The sequence below is a fragment of the Macaca mulatta genome, chromosome 1, assembly GCF_049350105.2.
Source record: "Macaca mulatta isolate MMU2019108-1 chromosome 1, T2T-MMU8v2.0, whole genome shotgun sequence".
Taxonomy (NCBI): Eukaryota; Metazoa; Chordata; class Mammalia; order Primates; family Cercopithecidae; genus Macaca; species Macaca mulatta.
Window position 1 is genome coordinate 130,806,988 of NC_133406.1, and position 26,483 is coordinate 130,833,470.

The window sequence follows — 26,483 nt, forward strand, 5'->3', positions numbered from 1 at the left end:
GTTAATGCAGAAATGGATAAAGCCAGTGTTGCTTTTGGGAGAGGTGAGTCGTGTCTCTGAATCACATGCATTTCATAGGGGGAAAAATGCCCAAATACTAAGGAATAGCTCAGCCTGTCTCCATTGGCCTCAGCTTAAATTGTTTTCCCTCCCACTGGCTGGGCAGTGTATTTGTATTTTACCTGGTAAAACAATAAATTTCATACCTTCTATAATTGGCATTCTTCAAAGAGGTAGAACTTTGATTTTTTTGTAGAATATTAAAACAAGCTTTCTTAGGAACAGCAATGGTTTCATGATGTGTAATTGTTTTATGTTATCTTTCTGCTATAGAATGTTTCCTGGAGAAAGGTATGGTTTTTAGTAATAAGATACATTTACTTATTTTAGTCCTGCAAATAAGGTGAAATCTTATGTCCAGTATTTCACAAAGGAGAACTGACAGTGTGACTTTTATATTTAATGTAAATCTCATTAGACAAAAATGAAATATAGTTCCTAGGGTTTCCAATTTTAAAAAGTGAAATAGTAAATGTATTCACTCAAACATTTTCTCAGTGCCATATGCAAGTTACCATGTCCTGGAAGCTGATACAGTTTGAGGAAGGAAATATATAACTACTGTAAGCCTGTGATAACTAAAAGCAACATACTAAAAAGTGAAGGTACAGATAATTGCCAACAAATTTAATAGCGTTTAAAAGTGTATTTGGCAATTTCTCCAGGAGGTGGCACTATTGAGTTGTTTTTATTTTCAAACAGTAAGACAATAGACCATTCATCTTTGTCACCCAAACAAAGAAATATTCCTTTATAACCCCGTTTCCTCCCCCCACCTAATCACATGCTACTGGAACTGACTGTCTTGTGATCTACTCCCATAGTTGGCATAGATTTTAAAATAATCTATTTTTAAAATTAATCTGATAGTAGTTACGGAAAGGAACAAATTGTTCAGTTCTCATCAGCTTTATCTTGTCAGTCCAGTAACTGAGAACTTAAAAGACTATTCTAATGATTTTACTATCCTGCTCAGATGGCATTCAAAAACATTTTTCTTCTCACGTCTTAGTATGGTTGTTTTGGGAAAATTTGTAAATTCGTAAGTCTTTTTGTTTGAAAGTTAATGTGACTGGAAGTATTTTAATGTGAATATCGGGTTGGGTGCATTGTATCATTTTGCTCTACAATGACTATACCCTCATTTGAGTTTATGGCTAGTTTATAGTTAAAAGTAATCTTTACTTGCTTTGTAACGATTTGCATATTTTGTATCTATTTGCTACCTTTTCTACTGAACAATTTCTAGCTTTCTAAAGGGATGGAGTCAGTAAGTTTAAGGATTCAGAACTGGTTTTACCTGTGCTACGTGTTGTAGAAGTTGTATGTGCAGCTTCTGCGGTAAAGGGAAAAGCGTAGGGGTTTTATTTTATTCATTAGAGGTGGATCGGGGTGCTAATTTAGAGGACATCACTTACTGGAACCAAACTTGTCCGAAGCTCTCACTGCAGAGTTAAGGCACTTTGGTAAAATAAATGTGCATCTAGGAAATGGTCATGTGAACAGTAGGCATTGGGTCATTCTCTTGCCCCCTTTTACCTGCCCCTAATGCCTAAGCTACATTCGAAGTCCTGGAAAACCTGTAAGTAATTCCGCCTTTGGCCTACCTCCCCGCAGAAGAGGAAGGCGAGAGAGGCCAAACGTATGGAAAGACTATTCAGGCTTGCCCGAGTCACGGATGTCCTGATGTCTGTCTCCGTAGGATGTGGCCCACACCAGTTCGCATTCACCTTCTTGGCAGCAAGGCAGCTGCTTAGCAGACAATGGGCGCTCCAGTGAGCGGGGTTTATAAAAACCTGAAGCCCCTGTTCATGATGGAGCCCCCTTTTCCAGCTGAGCGAGCTCAGAGATTTCCTGGGTAGGTTTTCCAGGCGCTGCCTCACTGAAGGAATTTTAGGAGTGTCTCTGGGGAACAGGAGGGACGTAATCCAGCCCCAACTTGAGGGCGCTAGAGGTGCGGCAAGGGGTCGCGGCGCCAGGAGCCCGGGGCTCGGCGGGAAGGTGGGAGAAGCTCCTACGTGAACTCCACAAGCCGGGCCCGGGAGACGCCGGGCGAGGCGGGGTTGACCTCAGCAGTCTCTGCCACGTTCCAGCCAATCAGTCCCGCATCTTGGCATCCGAATCCAGGACCCCCGAAGCCGGAGGCGACGCGAGCCAATGAGGAGTAGACCGGGGAAGAGGGACAGGCGGCCAGCCTATGGGGCGGAGAGGCCCGGCCGCGCGTATCCAAGGAGCGCCGCGCTCGGCTCGGGGGTGTGGCGCGCGCCGACGGGGGTGGGCGGGCGCGCCGGGCGGCAGGTGTCGGCGTCGGCGGCATTCGGCGGCGATGGAGCGGCCCCGGGGAGCTGCGGACGGCCTCTCGCGCTGGCCCCACGGTCTCGGCCTCCTCCTCCTCCTGCAGTTGCTGCCGCCGGTGACCCTTGGCCAGGACCGGCTGGACGCGCCGCCGCCGCCCGCTGCCCCGCTCCTGCGCTGGTCTGGCCCCATCGGGGTGAGCTGGGGGCTGCGGGCGGCCGCGGCCGGGGGCGCGTTTCCCCGCGGCGGCCGTTGGCGTCGCAGCGCGCCAGGCGAGGACGAGGAGTGCGGCCGGGTCCGGGACTTCGTCGCCAAGCTGGCCAACAACACGCACCAGGTGAGCGGGCGCCGGGCCCGGGAGCCGCTCGGCTGCGAGGTGCCGCCCGCGTGCCCCTCCCGGCCCGTGCTCCCCGCGACTCCCGGAGGAGACCCCGGCCCCGCCGCGCCCGCGCCCCCCGGGCCGCAGCCCCGAAACTGCGGCGGGCGGGCGGGCGGAGTCGGGCAGGAGCGGCCGGCGGGGCTGTGTTTCGTCACAGGGGAGGCAATCTTAGACTTCCACCGCATTCTTTTTTTTTTCTTTTTTTTTTTTTTAAAGTTGTCAGAATCTTTTGAACGTCGTTTTTCGTCTGTATAACTAATCAGGACCCAGTAACACTGTTAGGCCCCAGGAGGGTGAAGGAGTAATTAACTCTTGTGCGCTTGCAGAAGTTGGGCTGCTCAGAAGCAAAGGTGTGTCCTCCGTGGGTCAGTACTTTCCGGGTGGGAGAGGCGGGAGTTTAGGAGGCCCGAAGCAGCGGTCTGGTCACCGTGTTTTAATAGTTAAGGAGACTAGATTGGAAATGAGATGGCAGTATTTATGTGATCTTTCTGACTGCTTCAGATTTGACCTTCTGTCATGGTATGGAACTCTGACTAGCATGTCTATATCCCGCGGTGACAACATTTTCAATAGTTAAGAAACGCATTGCACACATTCTGCTTTGAGCCAGCTCTTGGTCAAAAAGACTTTCAGAATTATGGGATTTCTGTCCGTGGGGACAAGCAGCTCAACCTTCGCACACTACAGGACTGACAAAACCAATTATTACAAAAGTCCTGGTTCCTTGCTTCAGCACAACTTGGGCATCTTTCTCTTGTTTCTCTAAAATTAACAATTTAATCCTTGCTAGCCACATTTGCATAATGTATTTTCAATTCTATGTATTTTCTCCCTTGCCTGTTTTCCTCTTTCAAAGAAAATGAATTGCACTTGGGGGCAGAGATGGATGGCCAAGGTTCTGTGCCTGCCGTTGTCCTTTTGTAACTGTATTTCAGCGTCAGCCAAGCCTCAGTCTCCCTTTGGACTGCCCGATTATCTGGACCATACTTGTCACCTGTGATAGAATTTTCTGATCTGGGGACACAAGACACAAGTATTCAAGAATAACTGTGCTTTGCGTAGCCCGAGCAGCAGCTGTGTAAAGGTAGCCAAGCTAGTGCTGGAGGGTGGGACAGGTTGGGTAGAATGAGATCTAGGAAGTCTTCCTACTTGATGAGAAAAAAAAAAAAAATCAAATAGACTTCCTTCTCACAGTGGGGGATTGAGAAAGCCTTTACAACAGTGATGCTTAATTTATACTGGACCACTAGCTGGACACAGCATTCTTACTCCATATTTCAAATTCTTCTCTTGCTGGTTGACCTAACTTTTAGATCTGCTGCTGCTCCTGGATTTAGATTTACTCCTCTTTTTCTTTTCTTTCTTTCTTTTTTTTTTTTTTTTTTTTTTTTTTTGGAGACAGGGTCTTAGCCTCCTGAGTAGCTGGGACTACAGGTGTGCACCACTATGCCTAGCTAATTTTTGTATAATTCCTTTTTTTTTTTTTTTTTGAGATAGGGTCTCACTCTGTTGCCCAGGCTGGAATGCAGTGGTGCGATCACAGCTCACTGCAGCCCTGACCTCTTGGGCTCAAGTGATCCTCTCACCTCAGCCTCCCATGTAGTCGGGACTACAGGTGCATGCACCCAGCTAATTGTCCTTTTCTTTTCTTTCCTTTTTTTTTTTTTTTTTGGAAACAGGGCTTTGCCATGCTCCCCAGGCTGGTCTTGAACTCCTGGGCTCAAGTGCTCCGCCCACCTTAGGCTGCCACACTGCTGGGATTAGAGGCGTGAGCCACTATGCCCTGCCTGGATTTATTCCTTGAGTCAGAGTCTTACTGGTTAGTTTGAATTGATATGCCATTTGTAATATGTTGATTCCAAAGCAAGAGGTTGAGAAAACTGGCTGAGGGGTTCTAAGGTCAAATCTATGGAAGAGTAGACCTAAAACCACTCATTCTTTGAAGTCCATATGTAAAGAAAATTCCTTTTAGCCGGGCGCGGTGGCTCACGCCTGTAATCCCAGCACTTTGGGAGGCCGAGGCGGGCGGATCACGAGGTCAGGAGATCGAGACCATCCTGGCTAACATGGTGAAACCCCGTCTCTACTAAAAATACAAAAAACTAGCCGGGCGAGGTGGCAGGCGCCTGTAGTCCCAGCTAAGTGGGAGGCTGAGGCAGGAGAATGGCGTGAACCTGGGAGGCGGAGCTTGCAGTGAGCTGAGATCCGGCCACTGCACTCTAGCCTGGGTGACAAAGCGAGACTCCGTCTCAAAAAAAAAAAAGAAAATTCCTTTTAGCCGGGCACGGTGGCTCACGCCTGTAATCCCAGCACTTTGGGAGGCCGAGGCGGGCGGATCACGAGGTCAGGAGATCGAGACCATCCTGGCTAACACGCTGAAACCCCATCTCTACTAAAAATACAAAACATTAGACGGGTGTGGTGGCGGGCGCCTGTAGTCCCAGCTACTCGGGAGACTGAGGCAGGAGAATGGCGTGAACCCAGGAGGCAGAGCTTTCAGTGAGCCGAGATCGCAGCTCTGCACTCCAGCCTGGGCAACAGAGCAAGACTCTGTCTCAAAAAACAAAAAAGGAATTTCCTTCTATTTCTTTCATTTGGCTGTTTGCAATTATTTATTTATTTATTTATTTATTTTTTCTCTCCCAGTCTTTTTTTCAGTGACCTTATTTAAAATAGCTATTTTGGCTAGGCATGGTGGCTCACACCTGTAATCCCATCATTGTGGGAGGCCAAGGCACGTGGATCACTTGAGGTCAGGAGTTCAAGACTAGCCTGGCCAGCATGGTGAAACCCTGTCTCTACTAAAAATACAAAAGTTAGCCAGATGCAGTGGCATGCGCCTGTAATTCCAGCTACTCTGGAGGCTGAGGCATGAGGATCACTTGAACCCAAGAGGCAGAGGTTTCAGTGAGCCAAGATCGCACCATTGCACTCCAGCCTGGGTGACAGAGTGAGGCTCTGTCTCAAACAAACAAAAAAAGTTTTGCATTTGTTAATCATCCGTGGTCTTTTCTTCAGAGATCTCATCCTTTTTGTATCTGGTTAAAAAAAAAAAAAAAAAAGTGGAGCCTTTGTTTAATATCCTTTACCTTAAAAATGGTTAAGTAGCACTTCCTTAACCAAGAATTGTTACGTAGTAGCCTGTTCTTCTATTTATTTATTTGGTTTTAGAAGTCATGAAAAATCCTGAACTGTATTGAAGATATCTGGCATTTTTGGACCCTTTATAAAACAATGTGAAATAAAAGCATCAGCATGACAGAACAACTTTTTATCAGAGATGTTGTATACTTTGTACAACTGGGGAAGGAAAGTACATGTAGAATCATTTTTCCTACATAATATGACAGGATTTGAGTCCCAAGAAAAGGCAAAAGTTCATGGTTCTCTTACTTCTTTTAACTTGGTCCTGTTTTGTTTGAAGCCACAGTAATTCATACCATCATTGTATGTGAATGCCCTCCAAATGCCTAGATCTGTGCTAGGTGCTGGGGGTGCCAAGATACAAAGAAAAGATCGTTCAGACTGGAGAATGAAAAGCCTCAGAAAGTTATAGCAAACTACTAGACCTGTTTCTGTGGCTTATGAGAATATATTAGCATTTAACCTGTCTTCTCAAGAAAGCACGGTAAAGCTAAAGCACGGTAGTGCGTTTACATTACGTTTTTAGGAGACCAGCGTCCTGATGACCACTCAGGCTTCTTTGTACGTGAAATCCAACAGGTTTTTCTCTTTGCTCAAGCCTCCCTTTTTCTCTCTAAGATTTTTTTCTCATATCATTTCAGTCTATTAATTTAAAATATATTTAAAGTGTATTGGGTTTATTACACACAGTATATATTTTTTCACATAGAAGTTCTAATGATTAGAACTTCTAATGATTAAGTGCTCTATTTTAGGAGTTGAGGCAGGAGAAAACATTTTCCTTTCTAGTTATAATAATACAAGTTAGCTATGATAGACTCATGGGAAAGTGGAATAAAAAATATTGGCTGTTACTAAAAAAACAAACAAAAGGGATGACAAGAAAGCAAAGGAGAAAGATAAATAGTTATACCATTCCAAAAATTATGCTCCCTAATTTTGTTCTAAGGGTTTGACATACCATGGTAAGGCAGTATAGCACTGCCTTGTCTGGACTGTCTGCATTTGAACCCTGGCCATGTCACTGTGTGATCTTGGGTAAGTTACTTAAGTTTTCTGTGTCTCAGTTCCTAATCTGTAAAGTGAAGATAAGAGCACTTAATTTGTAGGATGGTTGTGAGAATTAAATGAGTGTGTGTTAAATTATATAAACATAATATATACGTATATGTATATTATTTTATTGTGTAATATCTATTTGTATTAATATATAAGTATGTAATATTGTATTATGTTGTAATGAGTTATAGTATGTATTACAACATATCACATTGTGTTGTATAATCTATACATATGTAATAACTCATTAGAACAATGTCTGGCACATAATTAGCACTCAGCAATTAGCTATCATTTATAAATGCTCTTTTCTTAGTCTCAATAATCTTCCTTTTGCCTGGAACTCAAAACTGTTTTCATGCCACATTTTTAACTGATTCTTTCCTTCAACTGCTTGGAGTATCCATGACATGTATAACCTTTGTACATGCGTGAAATTGAGCAGGCCTAGAAGACTTTATTAATGTTGGTTGCTACGTTGGGTTGCTTCAAAACATTTCTGCTGTAAGCACCCCTTTGAGGGTAGGCATGAAACTGTCTTAAAGGAACAGATGAAATGCCTTGGCCAGAGTTGTGGTGGTGGCTGATGTAATTTCCTTACTTCTCATTCCTTCTCATTCCTGTGTACAGACCATTTGACAATTTCCTTAAAACTTTTAAAACTTACGATGAATAAAGCCAGGAACTGTTGCTTATTTTCTGTCCTCCCTCTGCTCCTGTCACTAACCACTTCTTTAAACATAACTTCCCAACTTCTACTCCAACATCAAAGCATCTGGTTTCTTAAATAAACAGGCCCTGTAGAGAGGCCGTGTTGTATGGGGTGTCAGCTCTGGGAAGAATGCGTGTGTTTGTTTGCTGGCACTGGCAGGGTTGAATCCGAGCTCACAGGACTGAGTGTGCCTGTCAGAGGCTTCAGGGAGCTGCCTCTGAAGCCCTTGGCCTGTTGTTGTGGATCACCAGACCTTTGTAACACCCGGAAGTCTGAAGATCAGTCCTTTAATGCCCCGGAACTTCCTAACTGCCTCATTTATTCCGATACTTGGCCTCTCTTCATACTACCTTCCCTAGCACCCCCAGCTGTCTAGCTTATTTAATATTCTCTTCAGTTCTGTTTCTTCCATTCAGTTTTGGATCAAGGAGTAGGAACTCTGTAGGGTCTCCTTCTTGGTCCTGGTTGAGCAGAGTGAGCAAAACCCTCACAAAGAGCCCTCTCTCATGCAATGTATAGTTAGACCTTTAGCCCCTAGAGGGATGTTAAAATCACTTATGCATTGGATATTTCAGTAAGAAGTATCAGCAGATTTGATGAAATGTAATTTATCTGGGGAAAGGTTAGTCTTCATCTGAAGTTTGGTTGGGATGAGAGTAGAAAGCTAGCCAGGTATGACAGATGGCTCCAAGGGAATGCAGTGTTAACAATTAGGTAAGTTCTCTGCTGACTCAAATATTTAGCTCTGTGCACAGTGATTTTTAATTAGAAATCTGAGTCTCATGTCTGCTTGTGGAAATAATTGCAAGAAGGCTTATGTTCTCTTCAATTTCTAATGACTATTTTCTTTTTGTGATATTAACAACAATAATAGGCTTTCTATCCTGCTGTTTTGATCAGATCTTTCATGTTAGGGTCACAGGTACTATTAACAATTTCTTCTGCACTCTGCCAGTGTCCTATCAACTCTTGTCAACAGGCATTGGGTTCTCAGTGGGTGACTGCAGAGTCTGCGCTCCCCAACTTTGTCCCAGTTGGCCTGTTACCCTTGTGTGACCATCACATGCTGGGCAGTGCTTAGCACCAAGTTGTAGTGGTCAGAACGGGGGAGTAATGTTTGTTTTTCTCCCTCCTTCCTACCTAATCCTACCCCTCCATTTTTTCTTTTTTTTTTTAACAGAAAGTGAACTGTGTTTTGAGGCTGCAGAAATGAGGCTCAGGTGTTTTACGTAATTAGGGGCTAACATTAAGGCAGACAAACCCATCACATTTGACATGTAATTAAAAATACAGCTTTCTAGAAAAATCAAAACTGTGGCAATGACTCTGATAATATTATGAACTAGATACTGCATTTGTAAATTTCTACAAGTTTCAGTTCCTTCTCTCCTTTTGTAATCAGTGTTTTTATTGCATCTTTTACTTCTGTTTTTAGAAACTTGGTGAAAACTTGTTCTTCCCACTCTGTGGTCTCAGTGATTTGTATGCAGGTGAATTTGAGGATTAATGGGGCTTGAAGAACAAGCTGATCAATTTCAGTCAGTTCTAGACAGTTTTTTGGTTGTTGTTTCAGTGGTGACTACAGTCGAAGTTGGATTAGTAATATGTGGCTTTGAGATTTGAGTTGAATGAACCAAACTTTGAGTTTGGTTGAATGAATGTTCATGACAGATTCCTCATACCTATGAAAATTGTTAGGTGAAAGATGGAGGCTATTTTTCCTTCTCTATCCCCAATCTCAGTCTCAGGAAACCACAGTAAAAACAAAATCCTTCCATTCAGAACCTGTCATGTTCTGCTGAGGAAGTTTTCTGTGAATGTAATTTATTTTCTGTTTTGCGTTTTAGTCTCTGGCCCTCCATTCCTCATCTACAACATGAGAAGTTTTGGACTAGCCTTAAAATTTCTTTTAAAAATTCTATGATTCATATGGAAGAAGAGAGGCCAGAGGTTGTGATCACAAATGTTTACTGGCTGATTCCAAATTTAGAAGCAAACTGTGGCTGTTTGACTTCCCAGTCAAACTTGAACATAGCATGGATTTCACATTTAGGGGTGTTTACTACCACCTTCAGGACTTGCTTCAGTGAAATATGAGTGTTTTTAAAGATAGCAGGAGTACTTTTTTTCATACAGTTATGAAAGACATTTGTCTCTTTTATTTTGGGGGTAATATTTTATCGTTTGTTCCTTGTTGGCTGAAAAATCTAATGCTAATAAAAGCTACTAGCTTGAATAGTCCAAAAGCAAACCCAATAGATAGCAGTAAATTCATTTTTCTTTTTCTCTTCCCTATAGTACTCTGCCAAAACTGGGCTTTTTTTCTTCATCCTGGCTGCCTGTGTGTTTGAAAATAGATGGTCAGCTTACCATAAATATATTCACTTGTAGAAACTCACATATGATTAATTGGCTTGATTTATTTTCATCAGAAGAAAACGTATGTATGTTCCCTCTCTGGCTTATGAATACTATCCGTCTTATGTTTGCTTTTGATAACAGTTTTGTTCTTCCTGTATATCCTAAAACACACACACACACACACACACACTTTCTAATATTGTACTTAAGCCAGTTTGCAAGTCTCGTTCCACAGTACAATTGCTCTGAAGGACCAGGAGAAATTGAACTGGGAAGGAAAATTTGTATTAACTTCAAAAATTCCCAGACAGGTTAGTTCAAATCATGTTTATCTGGTATTTGCTATTTATCACAAAGGATTCAGAACATAAACATGTTGTATACAAAATTTCAAAGAGATGTCTCAATACCCAGATTTGGGTCCTGGCTCTGCTGCTTCATAGCTGTGTGATTATGGAAAATCACTTAACTTCTGTGATCTTTACAGTTGTTTTTTAAACTAGAGCAGCAGCTCTTTGGATTGTTTGGAGGGTCAAATGAGAAGTTTTACCGACGTGTTTAGTTAAAGATAGAGTACTACTATATAGATGTCATTCATTTAGACACTTACTGAGCAGCCTGCCATGTACTGAGTGGAGTCCAGACCTGTGCATAAACAAAGCAAAGCACTGGGGCTATCTTAAGGATTTAGGTGTTCAGAGATGTCTCAGGGGGAGTTTGGAAGAAGGCTTGACCACTGCAGTGCAGTGTGTTGGGAAAGCCCTCTGGCTGAAGAGAGAATCAAAGTGGAGGTGATTTTTAGGGAGATCTGTAAAGACACCAAGGAAGTAGGAAAATCCAAGATATGTTCAAGGAATGGTCGATAGAAACTTTATTTTAGGGTGAGGTAGTTGATGGGAAGTATCACTAAGGTTTCCAGGAAAACATATAGGGAAGTTAAAAAAAAAATAGCTCTTTTGTGGTGGTTGGAAAGACGAGGGGTGTGGGTAGGGAGTTTGGCAAAAAGGACTTACTTATGAAAGAGTTTTTACAGATAGTGCTAGACATGAGGCTAGAGCTGGAGGAACCACAGGTAGAAATGGGGAGCCAAGAAGAGTTCCCCTTTCAGAGGCCGGCCATTGCTTTGGTCTTGGATGCGAAGGTTCCAGAGGAAAGCAGAACAGAGGGCGGGGCAGAACGTCCTTTATACTTGAAGTGCTAAATGTTTCCAAAAAACACTCCTAAACTTCTGGACCTGGTTGAAGAATGTGAGCCAAGGCATGAGGAAGCCAAGAGCTGTAAGTCGGTGATGCCTATGAACAGATTTTTCTCAACATTTGTGAACAAGGATAAGATTGAACTCTTGCTGATAATGTGCTTAACGGTTTGAATCATGGATCATTGGGCTGATTAGCTGGTCAGAGCCCTTTTGCTGATGTGGCTGGCTGACTTGCTTATGGGCCAAGAGCTGGGAGTAAAACATAGATGTCCCAACATGGTGCTGCATTTGGAAGTGTTTCATAGGAGTGTTGAAATCAATGCATTTGCTTCAGGGATAAGGCTAAGTTATGAGATCCCAGTTATAAATAATATAGTTGTGAATTCTACTCTTCTCCTCAAGGTCATAGTACCCTCAGCAGAGCTGAACTAGCCTTTCTAAGCCTCCGTGTCCCATCACATAAAATGGAGGATTATCATGAAGTTTTGAAGAGAAAATATATGTTAAAATATTGTGAAACCTTGAAGTACCGTATGAGTATGATTAGTATAATTCCTTAATAAACCTGTTGATGTGTCACAGCCTCCACAGGGCCTGCTTGTCAGCCAGGTGATCCTGATAAATACAACCCTCGAGTCAAACCCTGAGGAGCATGTATATTAAAGCAGACGGATGAGGCATAAACGCATTTGGTTTATCACTTGGCAGAGCTGGATGACAGGCTTGAGTGGGGGTGGCAAGAATTAAAGTGAGTCAAGATTGGCAGAAGTGTAAGACATGTATGTAGTGATTTTCTTTTTTTAAGCCTTTGTGATTATGTCAAACTTTTGTTAATATGATTGATGATGGTTTGAGGCAGTGGTTTGGGGGAACAGGATCTCAGGTATTAGACCTGGATTCAAACTTCAGTGGTGACCATGGACAAATTAACCTCTCTGAACTTTAGATTTTTCATCTATGAGACGGGAGTACTAATACTACTTCTTAGGGTCATTGTGAAGATTAAGAGATGGTATGGGGTTTAGTGTATATTCTTTTGTTGAGGATTTCTTGTGATGATTTTCTCTACAAAGCTTCTGACACATTACCAGTTAGATGCTTAAATATTTGTACATGTGCTTAATTTTTTTCATATCTCTAATATTTCTAGAGAATTATAGGTACTCACAAGAACTACATCTGGACTAAGATATATTAGCTCTGGCTAAGCAGGGTGGCTCACACCTATAATTCTAAGATTTTTGGAGTCTGAGGTGAGAGGATCGCTTGAGCCCATGAGTTTGAAACCAGCCTGGGCAATATAGTGAGACCCCATCTGTATAAAAAATTTTTTTTAATTAGCCTGGTATGGTAACATATGCCAGTAGCCCTAGCCACACAGGAGTCTGAGGTGAGGTGATCACTTGAGCCAAGGAGTTTGAGGCTGTCGTGAGCTATGATTGCGCCACTGCATTCCAGCCAGGACAACAGAACGAGATACTGTCTTCCAAAAAAAACAAAAAAAAATTATTAGGGGTAGGTGGTAGTGCACACCTAGAGTTCCAGCTATTTGGAAGGCTGAGGCAGGAGGATAGCTTGAGCCCAGGAGTTCAAAGCTATAGGGCACTATGATTGCATCTGTGAATAACCACTATACGCAAGCCTGGGCAACATAGTGAGGTCCCATATCTAAAAGGAAAAAAAAAAGTACTATTTGTATCACTGGACTCAGGATAAAAAAGAGGAGAGTGGGAGGTAGGGTTAGGGAGAGATCATCTATTCAAAATGCCCTTCCTTTCCTTCCTTTCCTTCCTTCCATCTTCGGAGTCTGGCTCTGTTGCCCAGCCTGGAGTGCAGTGATGTGATCTCAGCTCACTGCAACCTCCACCTCCTGGGCTCAAGCAATTCTCTGCCTCAGCCCCCCAAGTAACTGGGATTACAGGTGTCTGCCACCACACCTGGCTAATTTTTGTATTTTTAGTAGAGAAGGGGTTGCACCATCTTGGCCAGGCTGGTCTTAAACTTGTGATCCACCCACCGTGGCTTCCCAAAGTGCTGGGATTACAGGCGTGACCCACTGCACCCAGCCCAAAATGCCTTTCTTGAAGCTATGGGAGATGGAGAAGAAAATAATCAGATTAATAACCAGAAAACAATAATCAGATACCTGGTCATCTGGTTACAATAGCTTCAAGCATATATGGTTAAATAGGTTTTGTTTTGTTTTAAAACAAAATTTAAAAATTTAAAAGACATGGTCTTTACTGTGTCACCGAGACTGGAATGCAGGGGTGTAATCATGGCTTGTTATAACCTTGAATTCCTGGGCTCAAGTGATCCTCCTGCCTCAGCCTTTGCGTTAGCTAGGACTACAGGCACATATCCCTGTGCCTGGCTCCTAAATAGGTTTAAATAACTTAAAATTATTTATTTTTATTTATTTATTTTTTGAGACTGAGTCTCACTGTTGCCCTGGCTGGATGGAGTACAGTGGTATGATCTCAGCTCACTGCAACCTCTACCTCCTGGGTTCAAGTGATCCTCCTGCCTCAGCCTTCAAAGTAGCTGGGACTACAGGTGTGCACTACCACACCTGGCTAATTTTTGTATTTTTAGTAGGGATGGGGTTTCACCATGTTGGCCAGGTTGGTCTTGATCTCCTGACCTCAGGCGATCTGCCTGCCTCAGCCTCCCAAAGTGCTGGGATTACAGGTATGAACCACTGCACTTGGCCAAATTATTTTTTAAAGACTATAATTTAATAACAATTTTTTTCCCCTTCATTAAGCTTTAATTTGTTAGAGTTAATGACTGTGGTTTAAGTTGATAGCTCTGAAATAGCACCTTGCATATTTCACCCTTTTAACTGAGCAGCTACTGTTAGCTTTGTGCTTTACTGACTGACCTCTGTGGTTTCAAGAAATATTGGTGAATGTGATAGGTACTTCTCAGGAACTTGAAAGAATAGCGGACTAGAATGTTGATGGAATTATTTTTTCTTATGTGCATATTGCTTTTTTAAACTTTTAACAATTATTAACAAGTAGAGATGAGGTCTTACTATGCTGCCTAGGCTGTTCTCAAATTGCTGGGCTCAAATGATTCTTCTGCCTTGGCCTTTCAAAGTGGTAGGATTATAGGTGTGAGCCAACACACCCGGCCTGTGTGCATATTTATTTAACCTACTATTTCACCACTTCCTGGCCTATGTTAACGCTCTGTTCCAGTTAAAGTGACCTTCTAACCAGTCCCTCCAGCTCCCCATGTGGTTTTTGCTTCTCCATATTTGTTTTCATGGCTTTGTTCCTGTCTGAATGCCCTTCTAGCCCTTGTTAGTTTTTCCTGTTCTCCCCTATAATTTTGGACTATTCCATATAATACAACACTTCTGTCTTGAGTTCAGTTTCATCCATAGAAGTTTTGTTCCCTCAATGATAAACTCCTTAAAGGTAGGGTCCAGCTTGTACTATGAGTCCTTCATCACTTTTGCCTCCCACAATGCTGAAGAAAGAGTAGTCATGAAATGTGTAATCTGGAGTCAGACAGACATGATATTGAAGCCTTGCTCTGCCACTTACCAACTTTTTGACTTTGAGCAAATTACTTAATGTCTCTGAGCCTGCTGCTTTCTTTATAAATTAACAGTGAGTACCTTAATATATATAATACTAATATAATAAGTGCTTAGTAAAGGTTAAATATTATTGTTTTTCTTTAATTCAGCAATGTTTATCGAGCACCTACATACATGAGGCACTGTATCAGGTCCTGGGAACTGGTGTAGAACACCAGACCTCTGCCTTGATGGAACTTTATGGACCAATAGAGAAAATGGCACTAAACGATATATAATTATAAATGTGGTAACAACCAAGAAGAAAAATAGTAACCACAGGAGAATAATCGACAGGTCTTTTTTAGTCTGGGGCATTAGGAAAGATTCACTGAGAAATTATTTAAACTGATACTTGAATAGAATTTTGCCAGGAAGAGTATCTCAGGCGGAGAGAACAACATGTTCATAAGGCCTGGGTCTAAAAGAGCTTGGCATACTCCAGGATCTGGAAGAAGGCCAGTGTGGTTGTCGCAGAGGGAATGGGGGAAGGGGTTAGCGCCCACACCCAAGGGATAAGCAGCCAGCCTTTATGGTTCTCTCGGCTCAGTCAGCTGGCAACTGGAGCATATTTCTTTGTCACTTTCTTTTCTTTAAAATGAACTAAGATATAGCCGTTAAATGCAAAAAATTATGAAATGTAGCTATTTATTGAGAAATGAATTGTTTCATGGAAGTGACTTTCAAAAACTAAGCCTGCCCTTTTGTAAGTGCCAAAGGGTTTTTGTTTGCTTGCTTTTTTAATGGAAATCTTTCTAATATACTTCTCTGCTTCTTGGTCAACAATATGAGTCTAGGTCACTAAGAAGATAATAAATTATGCTGTACCAGGACTGCTGTGGTTTGAATGTGCCTCCCCAAATTCATGTTTTAGGAACTTAATTGTCAATGTAACAGTATTAAGTGGTGGGTCTTTAAGAGGTATTATATCATGAGGGCACCAACTCATGAATGGATTAAGGCCTTTATCCCAGGAGTGGGTTAATTATAATAGGGGAAGAGTTTGGTCCTATTTCTTTTCTTTCTTTTCTTTTTCTTTTTCTTTCTTTTTTTTTTTTTTTTTTTTTTGAGACAGAGTCTCACTCTTTTGTCCAGGCTAGAGTGCAGAGTTGTGATCTCAGCTCACTGCAACCTCCACCTCCCAGGTTCAAGGGATTCTCATGCCTCTGCCTCCCAAGTAGCTGGAATTACAGGTGTGTGCCACCATGCCTGGCTAATTTTTGTATTTTTAGTAGGGATGGGGTTTCACCATGTTGGCCAGGCTGGTTTCAAACTCATAACCTCAAATGATCCACCTGCCTTGGCCTCCCAAAGTGCTGCGATTACAGGCGTGAGCCACCATGCCTGGCCTGTTCCTATTTCTTTTCTGTGTCTCCTGTGCTTGCTTCCACTTTCTGCCATGGGATGATCCTCTACAGATGCCTATGCCATGCTTTTGGACTTCACAGCCTCCAAAACTGTGAGCTAAATAAACATCGTTTGTTTATAAATTGCCCAGTCTTGGATATTCTCTTATAGCAACTGAAAATGGACTAAGACATGACTCACAGTATTTTAATGTGGTATAATATTTAATACCCACAGGGGCTATTGAGATATATGGGCTATCTTCTCCCATTTCAAATGTCCTAGATTATAAACTTAATGCCATTGTCTGCCTGTTTGCTTTTTTCCTGCAGAAATGATATTCCCTTTGTAATTCCTCTTGTAATATCCTCTTCCTCTTGCTGTTGTCCCTGTCTGTCTCTGCATATATCACCCTCAAATTTGATTTGCTTCCTCTGTATGCTAAGAAAGCAGATTTCTAACATTAGACAATTCTAACCAGTTTAGTAAATTGAATTAGAGTGATGGTCTGCAGATTTCTCTTAGAAGTCAAATGCACAGATTTTTAATGCATAATAGTGGCATCAGAGGTCTCCTTGCTTCTTTTCAGTGAGTATCCAGGTTGCTGAGGCATCTAAATCATGGAGGTTGCTGTTGCCCCTCTCCTTTGAACACTGCCCTATTGTGGAGCAGGGAGCTGATCTCCAAAACAACCAAATCCCAGATACATAGCAGTTGAAAAGCAAACTCAGTGGCTGAATTGTTGATGAGTCATAGAATTTTAAAGCTTAGAAAGACTAGAAAGATTGTCATTCTAGCCCCCTCACTTTGGTAATGATGTCAGGTTGTGCTGCCCAGTTTCACGCAGCGTTTTGCAGAGCTGGAAATAAAATTCGGGTTGACTGATTATTAGCCTGGTACTCTCCTCTGTATCATGCTCCCTCAGAAAACTCTGAATAATTAAATAGATTTGAAAACTTGTACATTATTTTGTAGTTAATTTTTTCATTTCCAAGAATAGACTCCATGAGAACTGGGACATTTGTGATCTTATTTCTGGCTCATGTTTTATGATTCTAGCAGTGCCTAATTTAATAGAACTATATTCTGTTAGGATTTTCTTCCTGCCTGCAAAAGCGTCACTCAGGTTATGTTCTAGGCCTCACAGGGCTTTGGAAGACTAATCCTAGATCCCCAGTCTTTGTGGGATCACCAATGCCTTGCCTTCGTAATCCTCAGTTTTACTCCTGAGGAAATGGATTCCCAACAGAGAAAATGATTTGTGCCTACCATCCCAACCAGTTAGTTACTGGGCGAGGCTTAACGTTCTTTCGTAGTTTTATTTTCAGTGTGACAGGCTGACTTCTGTAGATTAAAAGTCTAGTGTGTTTAGCCTTTCTTTTTAGATTTCTGTACGTAAGATGCCTGTTGATAGGGTATAATCTTCAGTAGCTCAGAGCATGTATCATCACAGCACATGGTAGGCATGCAGACATATTTGTTGAAAGAGGGCATGTATGTGAAGAATGCCATCATTGAATTCACCTCCTTCTTTGCTTGTCAAAAAGGCTGCTCCTGATGGGTACATGGTCAGGCCGTCAGCAAGTGGCTTTTAAGCTGGGCCTTGCCTTGGGAAAACTGACCTACACGCAGTAGTGCCAGTGTTAGTTTTTTCAGTGTTTTATTTTTGATCATGTGTGTAACTAAAGATAGAAGTTTCTCATGACTGGATTTTTTTCCAAGCTACAGTGACTCTTGGGCCCAACTTTAAATTTTCCAAGCTTATGGTAACAGTAATTTAATTTGGTTTTTAGTTTAATTAGATGTGAAGATGGTTGTTTCCATGAAGAATCTTGTGAGCAGAACCTAGGGGGTATTTAGATGATCCCAGAAATGGACGGTGTGCTAATTCATGAACTCTGAAGTGTGGGGGCCTCCTGCTTTAAGATGGTAGGCAATAAATGCTTGGATGAGTCTTATATCATCAGCTCTCAAGGTGGATGCCTTTTAGAGAAGGTAGTACAAGCTGTCCCCTGCTTTCTAACATAATGAATTCCTGAAAATCTATTTGACAGTCAGATGGCAGCTATAAATGCCAGCCAGTTACTTCTGCTTCAGAGCTCCCCTACCGAGGGCAGTAGATGGCTGTTGGTACCATCTGGGACACCAGAAATCACTATTCAATAGGTAATGGACAAAAGGCTCTGAATGTGACTCTGAAAAGGCAGCTTAGTGTATCAGTGATTAATGATATTAGGAGGTCTACCTTACATCAGGACCGCCTATGTTCCTGTGCCTCAGTGTAGCAGGGGCTCTTGACCTATCCTATAACCTTCTGGTATATCTGTTAGCTAGTGTAATATAAATAAGAATAAACTAACATGCATCCGGGCGCGGTGGTTCACGCCTGTAATCCCAGCACTTTGGGAGGCTGAGGTGGGCGGATCACTTGAGGTCAGGAGTTCAAAACCATCCTGGCCAACATGATAAAACCCCGTCTCTACTAAAAATACAAACATTAGCCAGGCCTGGTGGCATGCACCTGTAATCTTAGCTACTGGGAAGGCTGAGGCATGAGACTTGCTTGAACCTGGAAGATGGAGGTTGCAGTGAGCTAAGATCACACCACTGTACTCCAGCCTGGGTAACAGAGTGAGACTTTGCCCCCCAAAAATAAATTAATTAATTAACATGGTCTATGTGTACTTTTTATATCACCCTTTCCTTTATACTTTTTCTTTTTTTTTAAAAAACTAAAAATAGCTTACTTATATAGTTTTATTTTAAAAATGATTTCTGCCAATTGGAGGTAGAATGAGAGTAATTCATGCACTCTAGAAAAACTATAAAGAAGAGTGCACCTGTGTCAATTCTACAATACGACGGTTGCTATTGATATTTTAAAGGGTATCCTTCCAGATATCTTTTTTTTTTTTTTTTTTTTAGAGACAGTGTTGCTTTGTCATCAAGAGTAGAGTGCAGTGGCACAATCATGGCTGACTGTAGCCTTGACCTCCTAGGCTCAAACAATGTATCTGGGACTACAGGTGCTTGCCACCAGGCCTGGGTAGTTTTTATTGTTGTTGTTGGTTTTGTGGAGGCAAAGTCTCACTATGTTGCCCAGGCTGTTCTTAAACTCCTGAGCTTAAGCAATTGCAATTGTCCTGCCTCAGCCTCCCAAAGTGCTAGGATTATAGGTGTGAACCACTGTTCCCGGTCCCAGATATCATTTTAACCATAAATATGCACATATGATGTCACATGCTGTTTTGTAGCCTGCTTTTTACTAATATGCTATGAATATCTTTCAATGTCAGTAAATACCTGAAACATTTTTGGTTTTGTTTTTTAAAATTTTTTAAAATGTTTCTTTTTTTCCTTGTTCTTGAAACATTTTTAATAGCACCAGATATATTGTTATATGGTATAACATAATTTACTTAACAAAGCTCCAGTTCTTCATTTATAATATACAGGTATAGTAATATCTCATGGGGTTATGTGGATTAAATAATAATGTGTATAAGATACCTAACACAGAAGATGACGTGGGGAATGTTCAATAGTTGTTAGCTGCAGGAATCACCCCAATATATGGCATCTTTTATAAAGATGTGTGATTATCCCCTTAGGACAAATTCCTAAGAGGATTTGCTTGGTCACGTGATATGGATGTTTTCATTTTTTATTTGCATCACCAAATAGCTCTCCGGAAAAATTACAGCAATTTATGTACTCCCACCCACCATAGAAGAAGGTACTCTGGTCCCTATGCTGTCACTGGATACATTTTGTCAAGTCTTTTAATCTTTGCCAGTCTGAAAGGCAAAAATGTCATATTATTTTTCGTTTTCTTTCTTGGCTCACTGCAGCCTCTACCTCCTGGGCTCAAGCCACCCTCCCATCTCAGCCTCCTGAGTAGCTGGGACTACAGGTGCACACCACCATACCCGGCTAATTTTTTTTAAATTTTTGGTGGAGACAGGATTTTGCCATGTTGCCCAGGCTGGTCTCAAATTCCTGGGCTTAAGTGATCCTTCCGCCTTAGCTTCCCAAAGCGCTGGGATTACAGGTGTGAGGCACTGCACCAGCCTGTTTTTGTTTTTTGTTTTTTGTTTTTTTTTTTAGAGATTAAATAGCTTTTCATATGTATATTGGCCATTTCTTTGTCCTTCTATGAATTGGGTGCTCATGTTCTTTGCCTGTTTTCCAAAAACCTGTTTGAGGTTTTGACCTGTTTCTTATTGATTTGAAAACCTTTGTATATTAATATTTTATCATGTTACAAATAATTTTGTATTAATTGAAACCCTTTTATATTAATTGAAACCCTTTCTCCATTAATATTTTGTCATGTTAGAAATAATTTTCCCCAGTTTTTTTCAGCTTTCTCTTTGGTGTTTTGCAATTTAAACTTTTTACATAGTCAAAATAAATCCTTAAATATTGGTTCTGATTTTTATAGCATTTTTGTAAAAGTCTTCCCATTCCAAGGTTATAAAAATATTCACTTATACTTCTGGTATCGTTTTTTGACCCAGAGTCTCACTCTGTCACCCAGGCTGGAGTACAGTGGTGCCATCACAGATCACTACAGCCTCGAACTCCCAGGCTCAAGCAATCCTCCCACCTCAACCTTCTGAGTAGCTGGGACCACAAACGCATGCTGTGCCACCACACCTGGCTATTGTTTTTTGTTTGTTTGTTTTCTTTTTTGGTAGAGACAGGGTCTCACTATGTTGCCCAAGCTGGTCTCAAACTCCTGGGCTCAAGCAATCCACCCACCTTGGCCTCCCAAAGTGCTAGGATTACAGGCGTGAGCCACTGTGCCTGGCCATTTCTAGTATTTTTATAATTTACTTTTTTTACATTTAAATCTTCTCCCTATATGGAATTTATTTAGGCATTTTAAGGGAGTTATGAATTCAGCTTTTTATTTTTTATTTTTCCAAATAGCCAGTTTTTCCAGTGTTCTTATACCACTAACTTGAAGTGCTAGCTTTATCATGTGCTAAAAGAAACCTCATCCATTACTGGATCTGTTTTGCTCTATTGATTTGTCTATTCTTGCGCCAGTAACTCTGTCATGGGATTAATAAATTTTTCCAAAAGTGGCAATAATTTCATGCTCATCTGCTCCTGGTAGAATCAAGCTGACATTTTACCCAACTACTCTTAAACTTCTTGGCTTCTGTGCTTCCTCTCCTGGGGTAGGATTAGGTCATCTGAATTACAGTATTTGCTCTGGGCTCCTCAGGGTACTGGCTTTTGGACTGTTGAGCAGAGAAACAACATATTTACATAGTTTTCCTTAATTTTGACCTGTTTCTAGATCATACATTTAGCTGACTCCTTAGCAATATGTAGTGACCAGATCATGTTCTCTTTGTGCCAAATGAAGCTTGTCCAACTCACAGCCCGCGGGCCACATGTGGCCCAGGGTGGCTTTGAATGCGACCCAATACAAATCCATAAACTTTCTTAAAACGTTATGAGATTTTTTTGTATGATTTCTTTTTAAGCTCATTAGCTATTGTTAGTGTTAGTGTATTTTATGTGTGGCCCAAGACGATTCTTCTGCCAGTGTGGCCCGGGGAAGCCAAAAGATTGGACACCCTTGTGCTAAATAATCTGTCTCTTAGGCATGCTACATTAAAGCAACACAGCTTTTTTTTTTTTTTTTTTTTTTTGAGATGGAATTTTACTTTGTCGCCCAGGCCAGAGTGCAGTGGCGCAACCTTGGCTCACTGCAACCTCTGCCTCCTGGGTTCAAGCAATTCTTCTGCCTCAGCCTCCTGAGTAGCTGGGCCTACAGGTGCGTGCCACCAGGCCCGGCTAATTTTCGTATTTTTGGTAGAGATGGAGTTTCACTGTATTGGTCAGGCTAGTCTTGAACTCCTGACCTGAGGTGATCCACCCGCCTCGTCCTCCCAAGGTGCTGAGATTACAGGTGTGAGCCATCATGCCTGGCCTACAGCTGTTGTTTACCAGAAACAAAACATGCTTCAACTCTCCCCACACTCTCCATTTGAATCATTTATACAACTAACACATAATATCTTTATATATATATATAAAGTGCTTTATATGCTATATATAAATATTAATTTATATTAATATAACAACATGACAAAATATTAATATATATGCTATATGTATATAAAGTGCTATATATATGCTATATATATATAAAATATTCACTCTACCTTCTGTTGGATGGACTCTGCAACATAGTACTAGATGTTTTTGTATGATTCATTATTTTAATATTATAGAACATTCTTTGGTAATATTGTGTCAGAGGTTTTGGGTTTTCCCTTCTTATAGGAATTATTCTGCCTTTCAGTTCTTTCTAGCAACAAAGCTTTATCCTCTGTTCATATTTCTTTTATTCTTCTTACTTTGCCTTGATTAGAGCAATTGAACCATAACTTATTGACTCATTATTTTCAGCTGTATATATCGTCAGACACCATTCTTGTCTAAGTGATCCAGTGGCTTCTCTCAGCTTTCTTTGGTCTTTCAAGCCAGGAGTACTATTTCTAAAATGTCTTCTTAAAGATATTTCCTTTTCTTCATTTTTATTTTCCTTCTATTTCAACCTTAACTTTCTTTATTCTGACCTTGAGATTCTTATTATTATTATTATTTAAATATAGACAGGTTCTCTCTCTGTTGTCCAGACTACAGTACAGTGGCATGATCATAGCTTACTGCAACCTTGAATTCCTGAGCTCAAGTGATCCTCCTACTTCAGCTCCTGAGTAGCTAGAACTACAGGTGTGCACCACCATGCTTGGCTGATTTTTAAATTTTTTGTAGAGATGGGGGTCACTATATTGCCCAGGCTGGTCTTGAACTTGTGGACTCAAGTGACCCTCCCACCTCAGCCTCCCAGTGTGCTGGGATTACAGGCATAAACCACCATACTCAGCCTGAAATTCTTTTTTTATTTTAACAAGTCTTAATAGCATTTACTGTATACTCAGCATTTTACTAGAGGGTGATATTACTAGATTTTATTTGTGTTCTGTGAAAATTTTCAAGATACTTGCATGTTATCTTCCTGTATGTTCTACCTGCACCGCTGCCTTCTCTCATTGCCTTGCTCTTGCTTATATCTGCCTCCCAACTCTGTAAACTCTGCTTAAATCTCAGTATTCATACCTTTATTTTTTCACTTGAAATTTGAATTTCTCTTCTATATAGACTACCCCTGCTCAATGCCTCTAAACACTTAGATGTGTTCAGGGCATCTTTACCAATGTTTAGCTACATGAAGCTAATGGTAACTACAATGGGAAGGAGAGGAGTAAGGTCACCATCATGTGTGAACAGCTAAGAACACATGCCAGTGTATAACAGTGTCTTGGCTGGCTGGAAGAGCATAGGAATAACTCTATTCAGCCATTATTTACTGAGACAGCAGTAACCGTGTTAGAAGGAAGATTACACACAGATCAATAATGTTAGTTCGGGACAAACAGCTATCGTGAATTTAAAAAAAAAATACTAAGAAAAAGAAAGAACGTTAGTAGCAGGAGTTTGTGAATAGACTTTTATGAAAATGTTTGTGGAGCATCTAGTATGTATAAGACCTTGTTCTAGGCCTGATGGGTAATACCAAATTATAGTGTCTGCCATTAAGAAGTTATAGCATAATTTGAGAGGAAGACAAATATGTAAATAGTTCTACATGTATAGTTTACGTGTACGTATAGTTTACATTTATATATATATATAAATAGTTATAGTACAAGGAGTGTCTGTAAATGCTGTGAGGGTAATACTTAGGAAGAGGAGATCACTTTGAGCTGTGATAATTACAAACCAGAATGGTTTGTTTTGCAGTGAAAAATGGGACTTTGGCTGTCTTTCAGATCTTTTGCACTGGTGTAGTCCGTCCCTGGTGGCTGTCAAAAAGAAACACCCACCGTAGAATGCTGAGGAGCGATGGACAAGTGCGGAAACACAGAACTTTTCCTTTTTGAAACGTGCGTTTTTTTTTCAACTTTTAGATTTAGGGGTATATGTGCAGGTTTGTTACCTGGGTATATCATGTGATGCTGGAATACAAATGCTTCCATCACTCAGGTAGTGAACATAGCACCCAACGGTTAGTTTTTCAATACTCACCTCTGTCCCTCCTCTAATAATCCCGTTTCTATTGTTGCCATCTTTATAGTCCGTGAGTACCCAGTGTTTACCTCCCATTATAAGTGAGAGCATGTGGTATTTGGTTTTCTGTTTCTGTGTTAATTTGCTTAGCGTAATGGCCTCCATCTGCATCCATGTTACTGCAAGGGACAGGCATTCGTTTTATGGCTCCATAGTATTACATGGTGTATATAGACCATATTTTCTTTATCCAGTCCACTGCTGATGGGCTCCTAGGTTGATTCCATGTCTTTGCTATTGTCAGTAGAGCGATAATTAACATAGTGCATGTGTCTTTTTGGTAGAATGATTTGTTTTCTTTTGGATATATACCCAGTAACGGGATTGCTGGGTCAGATCATAGTTCTCTTTTAAGTTCTCTGAGAAATCTCCAAATCGCTTTTCACGGTGGCTGAACATTCCCTCCAACAGTATATAATCATTCCCTTTTCTCCACAGCCTCACCAGTATCTGGGTTTTTTTTTTTTTTTTTTTTTTTTTGATGTTTTAATAATAGTAGTCACTCTTTCTAGTATGAGATGGTATCTCATTGTGAAACCTGCATTTTTGAAAAATAGTTTCACTTGCTATAGAATTACAGCTTGACTGTTTTTTACCCAGTACTTTAAATATGTTACTCCACTGTCTGGCTTGTATTGTAGGAAAAGTCTGCTATCATTCTTTGTTTCTCTGTATGTAATGTCATCTTTTTTGTGGATGCTTTTAAGATTTTTCTCTATTGCTGATTTTAGATTATTTGACTATGATATGATGTGCTTTGGTGTATTTTTCACCATGTTTCTTGAGCTTCGGGTTTCTGAGCTTCTTGGATCTCTGGGTTTATCCTTTTCATCACATTTGGGGAAATTTTGGCTATTATATCTTAACTTTTTTTTCTGTCTCCAGCCCAGCCTCCTCTAGATGCCCTGATTGCATATATAATCAGCTGCCTGAAGTTGTTCTACTTCAAAAAGAATGACAGAGCCATCGCTGAGCTATAGAACAACTTCAAGAACATTTGTAGAAACTAGAACATTTTCTAAATTGATGGCTCTGTTCGTTTTTTGTCTTTTCTTATCTCTGTGTTTCACTTTGGATAGTTTCTGTTGGGATGGCTTCAGGTTCACACTCATCTCTTCTACAGTGTCTAATCTCCCGTTCAGCCTGTCCAGTGTTTGTTTTGTTTGTTTATTTGTTTGTTTTTGAGACGGAGTCTCACTCTGTCGTTCAGGTGGAGTTCAGTGGTGCAATCTCGGCTTAATACAGCCTCCACCTCCCAGGTTCAAGCAATTCTCCTGCCTCAGCCTTGTGAGTAGCTGGGACTACAGGTGTATGTCACCACACCTGGCTAGTTTTTGTATTTTTAGTAGAGGCAAGTTTTCACTATGTTGGCAAGGCTGGTCTCGAACTTCTGAACTCAGGTGATCTGCCCACCTCAGCCTCCCAAAGTGCTGGGATTACAGGTATGAGCCACAGCGCCCTATCCAGTATACTTTTCATCTTAAACATTGTAATTCTCATTTCTACAAGTCTAATTTAAGTCTTTTTTTTTTTTTTTAAACAGTGTTTCACTCTTGTTACCCAAGCTGGAGTGCAGTGGTGCAGTCTCTGCTCACTGCAACCTCTGCCTTCTGGGTTCAAGTGATTCTCCTCCCTCAGCCTCCTGAGTAGCTGGGATTACAGGTGCCCACCACCACACCTGGCTAATTTTTAGTATTTTAGTAATTTTCGTATTTTTAGTAGAGATGGGATCTCACCATGTTGGCCAGGCTGGTCTTGAACTTCTGACCTCAGGTGATCTGCCCACTTTGGCCTGCCAAAATGCTGGGATTATAGGCATGAGCCACCGCGCCTGGCCTGATTTAAGTCTTTCAAAAATTTTTTTTCTTTAACATTCTCAATCCATTCTCTAATTTCTTGTGGAGTACAGTTATAACTGTTTCAGTGTCCTTATCTACTAATTATCTTTGTTATTTCTGAGTCAGTTTGATTTTTCTCTTCATTATAGGTCCTGATTTCTTCTTTGCGTGCCTGGTTATGTTTTTTTTTTTTTTTTTTTTTTGAGACGGAGTCTCGCTCTGTCGCCCAGGCTGGAGTGCAGTGGTGCGATCTCGGCTCACTGCAAGCTCCGCCTCCCGGGTTCACGCCATTCTCCTGCCTCAGCCTCTCAAGTAGCTGGGACTACAGGCGCCCGCCACCA

General features: G+C 41.2%; 1 protein-coding gene across 8 annotated transcripts in view; it reads left to right on the forward strand.

The window, feature by feature from the left end:
* The first annotated feature begins 2,360 nt into the window (after positions 1–2,360).
* SORT1 (sortilin 1) overlaps positions 2,361–26,483 on the forward strand; it is an 86,525-nt gene continuing 62,402 nt past the window's right edge. For 4 of the 8 annotated variants that reach the window (XM_077951899.1, XM_015147690.3, XM_077951902.1 and 1 more), the window contains exons 1-2: positions 2,361–2,692; positions 2,951–3,084. Coding sequence is in view for 4 of the 8 variants with exons in the window: in XM_077951878.1 (XP_077808004.1) it covers positions 2,387–2,692 (306 nt within the window). In the remaining 4 variants the exon portion in view is untranslated. The remainder of the gene's footprint in view (positions 2,693–2,950; positions 3,085–26,483) is intronic. The other 4 variants (XM_077951878.1, XM_015147676.3, XM_077951885.1 and 1 more) reach the window with 1 other exon arrangement.